Source organism: Amblyomma mixtum, chromosome 6 (genome assembly GCF_055824585.1).
Source record: "Amblyomma mixtum isolate Tamu chromosome 6, ASM5582458v1, whole genome shotgun sequence".
Lineage (NCBI taxonomy): Eukaryota > Metazoa > Arthropoda > Arachnida > Ixodida > Ixodidae > Amblyomma > Amblyomma mixtum.
Genome location: NC_143017.1, coordinates 113,725,062 through 113,735,844, shown reverse-complemented (window position 1 = coordinate 113,735,844; position 10,783 = coordinate 113,725,062). Strand labels below are relative to the sequence as shown.

General features: G+C 52.8%; 1 protein-coding gene across 1 annotated transcript; it reads left to right on the top strand.

The window, feature by feature from the left end:
- On the top strand, positions 1-5,256 carry LOC149340083 (uncharacterized). The gene is made up of 2 exons (XM_089550654.1): positions 1-1,331; positions 5,125-5,256. Exons 1-2 carry the CDS (start codon positions 237-239, stop codon positions 5,254-5,256), a joined length of 1,227 nt encoding a protein of 408 aa, XP_089406780.1. The 5' UTR covers positions 1-236.
- The last annotated feature ends 5,527 nt before the right edge of the window (positions 5,257-10,783 follow it).

Here is a 10,783-nt window from a genome sequence, read left to right as displayed (position 1 = left end):
GTACTGTCACCGCTTCTCGGCTTCTTTTCATGCGCAACAAGCGCCCAAGAGCTCACCTCTTATGTACAACGTTTCCTAAAGGTGAGCGCTTTCCAACCGCTACAACCATTACTAGATCCAGTCCTCTCTTCTGACCGCACCGACGTCGTAAAGTTCGCTCCTCGCCAGCCGCCGCGCTGGGCCTCGCCTCGCTGGAGGCTAGGCCTATCACCGGCAGCGCACCTACCCCAACAGCCATGGAGGTGCAAGCGCAGGGCGACAACCTCGACGCTGAAACGTCCAGACCCAGTGAGTGGACCGCAGTACTCCGCGCATACCAGGTTCGAGAACCAAGCCCGAATACCCTGGTTGGACCCACACAAACAGCCGTGTCCGCCGTCGGTGCTCAGGCCGAGGCTGCCCCTGCGCCCTTTAAGCCGACGTACCGTGCTCAACAGCAACAGCTGCGCGTGTCGCACGCAGTCTCGCAGCGAAGTAAACACCTTGCTTCACTCCCGCCCGGCACTATACGGGTAGTTTTTCGACCGAGAGGCGGGCTCGCTTTGAACGGAGCCATGGCGCAGCCCCTTATGCAAGCCCTGCAAGTCACCGCCGATGGCCGGGACCTAGGGGACATTCACCTCCGGATCCATCCTACGAATAACACATTCACCGTCGCTACCCACCAGGAGACAACCGCCCTGCACCTCGTCCAACTCAAGGAAGTGGTGCTCCAAGGAACCAGTTACCCTATCGCCGCCTACATCGCACCGCCGCCAGCAGCGGTACGTGGGGTCATCTCGCAGGCCTACTGGGCGGAAACCCCGGAGCAGATGCTACGAGACCTCCAGACCCGCAACCCGGACGCTGATATTATCGCAGCACGCAGAATGGGGAGGACGCTCTCCATATTAATCACTTTTGCGCATGGACCAGTCCCTCATACCATACGTTACATGAGTGTGGTTCATAGATGCACGGCGTACAAGGGCAGTCCAGATGCCTGCACCAACTGTCGCCGACCGGGCCACAGATATGATGTCTGCCCCCACCCCAAGACTGGTCTCTGCACGCGGTGCGGGGACAAGCATGACCCGCAAGCTGTTCCTTCCTGCATCCCGATCTGCATTCTGTGTGGGGGCGAGCACCTCACGGGTACCGGCTCATGCAAGGCAAGACACACAACTCCGCAACAACGCAGCCCGCCGCCACAGAAAACAAAGCCCTTTAGCAAGAAGGACTTTCCCCCGCTGGAAACGACCCTTCCCACTACCTCTACGTGGGCCTCCAAGGCCGCCAGGACTCATTCGCCGACCTCCCAGGACCACGAAGTGACTGCTCTGCGGGAAGAGGTAAGGCAGCTCAAGGCAGCCATCTCTACCTCCACCCGCGCTGTACCCCCAACTCCTCCACCCTCATCCTCTCCACCCACCTCTCCACCTGTCGAACCTCCTTCGAAAAAGAGGAGGCCTGATGAGACGCCAGCACAACCCATAGACTTGGAAGCAAAATTTCAGGACTTCGCCAAAAACTTAGAAGCTAGGCTCGCAGAGCGCATTACTGCACAGGTCACTGCACAGTGCCAAATTCTGATTGAAACTACCATTACCCGTTTAATGGATACTGTCATAACTAGCATCATGGCCAAGGTAGAGGAGCGTTTACCTCTCCTTGTTCATAGCCTCTCAACGGCGTCTCCTCCCACAGTGCCACCCTCCACACCCCTCCTTCGCCCCTCCACCCTACAGCATGGCCCCTCCGACGGACCATAATTCTTTACATATTATTCAATGGAACTGCAGGGGCTTTCGGCGTAAGCGCGATCCTCTGCTGCAGATTATCGCTACCTCCTCATCCCCACCAGACATCATCGCAATTCAGGACGCAAACGTTTGCAAACAACTTCCAGGATACGCTCTTATCCCCTCGGACTCTACTGATCTTCCTCGGGTGGTCACATACGTCTGCAACTCTTTGCATTACATGGAACACACAATTACCACACCTATCGCTCACACCTTCATCGAAATTTTACCTCCAACCCCTGCTCAATCTTCCTTGTTCGTTCTTAACTGCTATCTTCTACCACGACAGCCAGTTAATCTACTCCCTCCACTCCTCAAATCCGTGACGCAATTGGCTGGATCAAATCCCCTACTCATTGCCGGTGACTTCAACTGCGCACACGTGGACTGGGGCTATCGGCGCACAAACCACAGAGGCACAGTTCTCTGCAATGAAATGATGGTGCTTCACTTGTCCATCTTTAATGATTTCAGCCTGCCTACGCGGGTTGGTAACAGTGTTACTACAGATACCAGCCCAGATCTCACGCTTGGAAGAAATATGGCCCACCTGCAGTGGGAAAGAACCCAAACCACACTAGGCAGCGACCACCACCTAATTCGCATAACACTAAGCTATCGCCGCCCTCAGCGCAAATTTACCGTTAGACAAACTAATTGGGACCAGCTACGAAAATTTCGCCAGGAACATGTACAGTCAACACAGGTACCCTTCGACCTAGACACCTGGACTACCCAGTTACAGGAGGACATTCGCCAACATACCCAAACGCTAGACACTACCCCAGACACCCCCGTAATTGACAGTAAGCTCGCGCACCTCCTTCAAGCTCAAGAACGCATAACACACAGATGGAAAACTCAAAAACACAATAGGAAACTAAAACTCAAACTGGCACAGCTTCAGACCCAAATAGAACACCACAGTACCACTCTTTGCAAAGCTAACTGGAATCAGATTTGTGACAATCTCCGCGGCAATCTCTCCACAACCCGTGCCTGGCACCTCTTACGCCACATGCTAGACCCCACGAAATCTAAAACCCAGACACGCCTTAGCATTCGCCGCCTTACTCATAACCACAGGCAGGACACGAACGCCTTCCTCGCGCAGGTGAAATCAACATATACCACCCCAGGTGACCCTTGCAAGCACCCCGAGTACACGGGTCCACCTCAACCCCAGCTTGACGCCCCTATTACAGAGGCGGAATTTCGGGCAGCCCTTTTGAAATTACGCAATACTGCACCCGGGGAAGATCAAATTACCAATGCTGCCATCCGAAACCTTGACGATGCCTCCATATCTCATCTAGTCACCCACTTTAACGAGTGCTGGAAGTCAGGTACACTCCCTGCCACCTGGAAGCATGGAAAAATCATATTTATTCCTAAACCCCACAAACCCATCAACATAGAGAATATCCGACCAATTTCTCTGACATCTTGTCTCGGCAAGGCATTCGAACACATAATTCTTGCCCGACTAACCACGTACATGGAAGACAACCACCTTTTTCCGCACAGCATGGTGGGCTTTCGTGCGCATCTATCAGCACAGGATGCCCTACTACAAATTACACATGACGTGCTTGATGACACGATCCCCCACCTCACTAAAGCTATTCTGGCGGTTGACCTCACAAAGGCATTTGACAGGATTCGACACGATGCCATTTTGCGAGAACTACAGGCACTACAGGTAGGCTCAAATACCTACAACTACGTTCGCGCCTTTCTCTCGGGCCGCACTGCCTCCCTGCACATAGCTGAGCTGAGCACACCACCTTATACACTCGGCGAGCTTGGAACACCCCAAGGCGCGGTCCTCTCCCCCCTTCTATTTAATATTGCTCTCATCCCCCTAGCTCATAAACTCGCTCTCATCCCACACCTAAGGCATACCTTGTACGCTGATGATATTACGGCATGGACCACTCACGGATCTGATGGAGAAATTGAGGAAACTCTTCAATTAGCAGCTGACACCATCTCCGCTCATGCGTCATCTATTGGGCTCGAATGCTCCCCCTCTAAATCCGCGCTTCTCCTCATAAGACCGAAATCTGCAGCTAATTCGCCCATTCAAATCACTTTACAAGGAACCCCTATCCCCGTCACCCCCACCCTCCGTATCCTTGGCCTTTACTTGCAGGATTCCGGACGCAATGATCATACCCTTAAAACACTCAAGGCCTCCACGCAATCCGTGTTGCAACTTCTACGCCGCGTATCCTCCCTGCACAAAGGTTTAGACGAAGCGGATAGCATGAAAGTAGTGCATGCTTTTACACTTAGCCGCATTTTATACGCCACCCCATATCTTAAGCTGAACCGCATAGAAACAGAGCGAGTGAACGCCATGATTCGTCTAGCAACCAAGGCAGCCTTAAACCTACCCCGCAGCACTAGCACAGCCAAGCTCCTTGAATTAGGCATGCATAACACCATTCAGGAACTAGTAGACGCGCACCTTCAGACACAGTATCTAAGACTTGCCGCGAGCGCAACTGGCAGGCATATCCTCGCTTCCCTTCGCATCAACATTCCCGCTAATCAGACATCCCTTATAGCCATTCCTCGACACATTCATACCCCCCTCGTTGTGAAACCCCTTCCCCGGAACATTCATCCCCAGTACCACATCCCTCGCCGCATGGCTCGCGCTAAGGCCCTACACAAGTATTACGGACAAGCCCAGGACGCCATTTGGGTAGACGCCGCGTGCACAACTCATGAAGCTGTAGCAGTTGGTTACAATCCAGTCCTAGCACAGCCCCTCACACACCGCCTTCCCTCGGGCTGTACGTCTGAGGAGGCAGAGGAAACCGCCATCGCCCTAGCCCTTGTACATTCCAATGCAAACTACATCTTTAGCGACTCCAAAACGGCTCTGTTCAACTTCGCGAGAGGCAGGATTCACGCCCCTGCTTGGAAGTTGTTGAACACCCTCTCCAAAAACTTACCACGCAGGGTAGAGCTCCAGTGGGTGCCGGCTCACTCTGGGAATCCAGGAAACGAGGCTGCCGATAAATTGGCCCGAGGTTTGATTTGCCGGGCTCAGGACGGCCTCGGTCCAGGTTTCTCGAGAGAGCGGGCGCACACCTTTGCAGAGCTCACGCAAATGCCCCGCTTGGACCGTCGGACTTACCCTCCTCCACACCCCTCCCTTACCCATTACCAACAAATCCTCTGGAGACGCCTCCAGACCCGCTCTCTCTCATCCCCTCAGCTCCTATCTCTCTACTGTGGCACCTCCCCTGCATGCACCCTGTGCGGCGACCCTCACGCCACACTCTCCCACATCCTTTTCGGCTGCCCTGCTGATCCTCCCCCGCAGGGACAGCCCGCGTTATCAAGTTGGGAGGACTGGGAGGTCGTGCTCTCGTCTCCGGACCCGCCATCGCAGCTTGCTGCGGTGCTTCGGGGTGCCGACGTCATGGACAAACACCGCATGAACGTTACGACGTAGAGTGGGACCGTGCGGTGGTCCAGGGACCCAAGGGGGGTCTAAACACACTTGCCATGATAAAGTTTTTCTCTCTCTCTCGTGCGACGAGAAACTACCCGGCCAAGCAAACCATCGCCACATGCCGGGCTGCTAGCGTCCTGAGTCTCCGGGACATGAACGTTTGAGTGCAGTGGGGCCGTGCGGGGGCCCAAGGAAAGACGTGTCCAAAAACTCCCTTGTTACAAATAAAGTTTTCATCATCATCATCATCGCCCTCGTGCCTGCGCGGATGCTGGTCACGCTTGAAAAAATTCTAGTGTGGCATTCGGCCGCTCTAATGTTGGCAGTTGCGACTGCGGCGAAGGGGAGCGCGCTTGCCCGAGGTTGAGCACATCGCGCTGTGGCACAGCAGTCGGACAGCTGCAGGGCATTAAACCACTGCACGGTGAAGGAACCAGGCCTCGTTTTCTTTTTGTTGTCTATTTTTATTGCCCTCCCGTTAAATGAAAAATTCAGGGGGCACTTCTCTGACCTAAAGTGCGGTGAGGCGAAAGCCTTAAGCGCGGTGTGGCTGCTTGTCTCACTGATGCGTGGTTAAGATGTTAAGCTTCGCCTCTAAGAGTGGAACGCGACAGCGTCTTGCAACGCTGCCAGGAAGTCCACAGAACGTCATCGCCCATTCGGCTGGTCGCCGTGGTCGTCGGTAAATTGGTTTTTGAGGAAAGGAAATGTATCTGCCTCGGATATCTCAGTGGACACCTGAACCTCGCCGTAACGGGAAGGGAGGGAGGTAGGAGTGAACGAAGACACCGTATTCACTAGACGCACCTTTGTTGATTCCAAACCATCGAGCTAGCATGGCGGAGTGGTCAGTGTGCTCGTCTCGCACTCCGGTGGTGGTGAAAAACTTTATTTAAAGAGAGCTTGAGGGTTAAAAAATAAATAAATAACCCTGCTGCATGGTCGGTATCCTTAGTCCGGGACACCGCATGACGAGGCCCCGTCTCGCGCCCGCTTGACCAGAGCCCTTTGGGACTCCAGTGTGGAGCAGTTGAGGAGGGCAGTCTCCCATGCCTCTCGGGTGGGGGTGGGGGAGGGGGGAAGGTGAGGATTCTGAGTACATGCCCACACCATGTGAAAGATATCGCAGATCTCTCCACAGTGCGGGCAGCGCCCATCTGTGTTCGGATCGAAGTGTTTTGCTATTGCAGGACAGAGAAGAGTTCCTGTCTGCAGGCGCCGCAGAGTTCGCTCCTCCTCCTTACTCAGCCCCTTGGCAGGTGCCGGGTAGAGACGGTGGCTGTCGCAATAATAAATTAGGATTTCGCGGAACCGCAGAAGTGGTTTATGAGCTTCTGAGCCATGAGAGCTAGGATGAGGAGCCCGGTGTGTGAGCGCTCGGCGGCCGCATCAGCGGCCTCATTGCCTCGTAGACCCTGGTGGCCAGGAGCCCAGATCACTTTTGTGCGAGTTGGATCGGCGAGAGCGCGTCTTAGAATTTGCGAGGCCAGAGGTGATATTTCGCCTGCAAGATAATGTTCACAGGCCCGGCGAGAGTCTGTGATAACCGTTTTCGATTTTGGATCGGCGGCAGCGAGAGCTATTGCGACTTCCTCCGCTCGTGTTGAATTTGGGGCCCGAAAAGATAGCCCATCGACATTCATTCCCCGGTGGACTACGGCAGCCGTGAAGAATCCCGCGGGCGACGGCCCTGTGATGTCCACGTAATAGACGCCCTCTTTATAGCCATATTGCCTCTCAAGCGTGCGAACCCGCGCTTGTCGTCTGCCTTCATGTGAAGCCATGTCCATGTTACGCGGGAGCGGAGCGACCAAGAGCATGTGGCGCCACAGCACCGGGATGTTCTCCGTCCCCTCTGGTATGCATGTGTGTTGGATGTGTAAGTGGTTTAGCAGGCGGCGCCCAGGCACCGTCTGCGATAGCCGCGTATATTGGTTCACGAGGTGGGCCTCCCGCAACTCCTGATAGGAGTTTACCACTCCCAACGCCTTCAGTTTGGCGTTGGAGGTAGCCACCGGAAGGTCCAGTGCTCGCTTTGTTGCCTTCCTGATGATGGCGTCAATGCGCTCGTCTTGTTGTTTGGTGGTGCGTAGGTACGGCACGGCGTAGAGGATCCGGCTGGTCACGAAGGCATAGGCGAGCCGTAGCGCGTCCCTGCCCCGCAGACCACCCCGCTTGTTGGAAACACGGCGGATCATGCGCCCTACCTGTTCACCTATGCTCTTGAGTTTCGCTATAGTAGAGTCCGGCCTAAGTTTGTTATTGATGAACAGACCCAGGATCCGGAGCTCCGCCACTTCTCTGATGGGACCGCCGGACAGAGATATGTGTAGAGACGTGTTGTCCTTGTGGTTTGTCCTGACGTGTAGAAGCTCTGATTTGGCGGGAGCACATTGGAGACCACAGTCGGCAGCATATGCTTCGACTATGGTGGCGGCCTGCTGAAGGCGGTCCTCTATCTCCCCAAGGCTCCCCTCGGTGGTCCAGATTGTAATGTCGTCTGCGTAGAGTGCGTGTTTTATGCCATCCACCTAAGCCAGTCGGCCGGGCAGGTGCATCATGGCGATGTTGAAAAGGAGCGGTGATAACACCGCCCCCTGTGGTGTACCTCGTGTACCCATAGAGTACGGGCCGTACTCCTCGTCCTCGATCCGGAGGAGTGCCTGACGCGCAGAGAGGAAGTCTCTGACATAGGCGAAGACCTTCGCCCCGCAGTTAGTGGTGTTCAAGTTAGAGAGTATGGTGCCATGTTTAACATTGTCAAACGCCCCCTTAAGATCGAGGGCGAGAATGGCCTTGTCGTTTTGTTGCATGGCTGTGGGTCGTATTATGTCCCTGTGTAGTTGGAGTAGGACATCCTGTGCAGACATGTGCGGGCGGAACCCGAACATAGTGTCTGCAAAGAGGCCCTTACCCTCCATGTATGGAGAGAGGCGATCCCGAACCATCGTCTCCATGAGCTTTCCCACACACGAGGTTAATGAGATGGGTCTCAAGTTGTCCGTAGTCACGGCTTTACCTGGTTTGGGGATGAACGTTACAAGGGATGTTTTCCATTCGAGTGGGAGCGGACACCCATCCCAGATCTGATTTATGTATTGTAGCAAATGGAGATATGCACAGTCGGAGAGGTTCGCCAACAGTTTCACTGTTATGCGATCCCGATCCGGTGCCCCACCTCGGCGCATTTTAGCCAGGGCCGCCTTAAGGTCATGCAACTCCGGAGGCCCTGGTTCGATTCCCCAACTCCACCAATTTCCTACTCGGTTTTATTTATTTACTATTATTACTCGATTAGTCATTAATTATCATGCAATTATCGTAGAATGACTTAAATCGCGTTCCGATATCATTCGACTGCCATCGATTAAGTACCGATTAAGTAATGATTGGAATATGCCCATATAAAGCACGTAACCGAAATGCGGACAGAACTGCCCACACGGCTGCCCACACGACTGCTAACGACAGTATCAGGCATTAAAGGCTTTCGCCTGCTAGATTTTTGACAACGCTGTCCAAGGTGTGCACCAGCGGCGACTGTGACGAGCGCTTTTTCGCGTTGATGCGAGAAGTGACAGAGACGTCGGGGTTTGCTGCGGGCGCTGCTTGTCTTTCGACCTTGTCTTTTCGTGATTGGCTCAGCAATAGGCAATAAATACCTTGGCATCATCTTTTCTAACACACTTACTTGGTCTACACATGTAAAGAACATTACTAAAGAAGCCAATCGCACTCTTGGGTACCTCCGAAGAAACTTGCGTCTCGCCCTTGCCTCTGTTAAAACGCTATCTCATATTGGTTCGACCTATGCTAGAATACGCTTAATTAGTTTGGGACCCTTATCAATCTAACATTTGAAAAATCTGAAATCAGTTCAAAATGGCGCAGCCAGATTTATTTTATGAGACTAATCATCACTCCAGCGTAATTACTCATAATGTGAGGCTCACCTAACTTATCTCGAATTGAGAGATTGTATCCCTAGGCTTTTACCCCTTTCACAAATTTTATCGTTCAGCACTCGAAAATTGCCGTCATTCTTGCAGCTCATGGCTTATAAAGCCAGATCAGCAATCCCAAAGCCGCCTATTCTCCAACAGCACAGACTACATCAAAACTGCTCGGGATTGGAGCAGACTAAAGCAGTCTGCTAATCGATTCTGTGCGCCACTCCTACGCCAAGTGGAGCTGATATGGGTGCCCGCGCACTCCGGGAATCCCGGAAACGAGGCCGCCAACCTTTTAGCCCGAGGTTCTTTAAACCGGGCTCAGGTGGCCTCTGATCGGGGATTCACGAAGGAGCGCATGCACTCATTCAGTGAGCTGACCCAGGCGCACAGAGCCTTACGCCAGCTCTACCCCCCGCCCCACCCCTCCCTAGATAACAAACACGCAATACTCTGGCGCAGACTACAGACACACACACTCCATTCACCCCTACCCCGAGCCCATTATAATCCCTCCTTCCCCACTCCGGCATGCACTCTATGCCCAGAACCCTTCGCCTCTTCCCTCCACATCATTTCCCTCTGCCCGGCGGACCCTCCCCCGCGGGACCTAGAGAACCTCAAGACCTGGGAGGACTGGGAGACCCTGCTGCGCTCGGAGGACCCGGCCGTGCAGACCATCGCCACCGGCCGTGCTGCCAGTGTTATGGACCTTCGGAACATAAACACTTGAGTGCAGTGGGGTCGTGCGGGGACCCTGGGGCGTGCCCCTAATTCCTCTGTAAATAAAGTTTTCTCTCTCTCTCTCCTATGCATTTCAATTCAAGGCCACCATCGAATCATTCTTCAAACGAACAGTCAGCCAACCTTCATGTAATAAACCATTCCTACGGCATTTGAGGTACTGATAATAAATAAATAAATAAATAAATAAATAAATAAATAAATAAATAAATAAATAAATAAATAAATAAATAAATAAATAAATAAATAAATAAATAAATATTCTGTTCAGCGAGTGCTCCAAAAACAGTTTTCATTTGATGCTACGATACGCAAGCTGTTGAGAAAAGTGCTTTTACGATAGTACCATCATGCAGACATTGCTAGCGCGACAGATCTTGAATATTATGGCCATGGAAAATTATTAAAGCGGAAGCCTTTAATGACTCATCGTTGTAAGCAGGAGTTGTCGACAGAAATGTCACGCTTTTCAATTGGTCGAAATCGACGTGACGTCACAGTGCGCGAATTTCCAACGGGGCCGATTGTACTTTGGCTAGTAACCATGAAACCAAATAAAGGGATGGTATAGTGACGCTCCAAGTAAGTGGGACTGAGTTTAGTTAATTAGTTAACTAACCAATTAGCTTAATTAACATTTCTAGTCAGACAAGATAAATAAATAAAACCGAACAAGAAATTTATCGAGCTGGGGAATCAAACCAGGGTCTCCGGAGTGCGAGACGAGCACGATAACCACTCTGCCATGCCAGCTCGATGGTTTGGGATTAACAAAAGCGCGTCTAATGAATAAGATGTCTTCGTTCTCTCCTATGTTCCTCCCTTCCCTTACA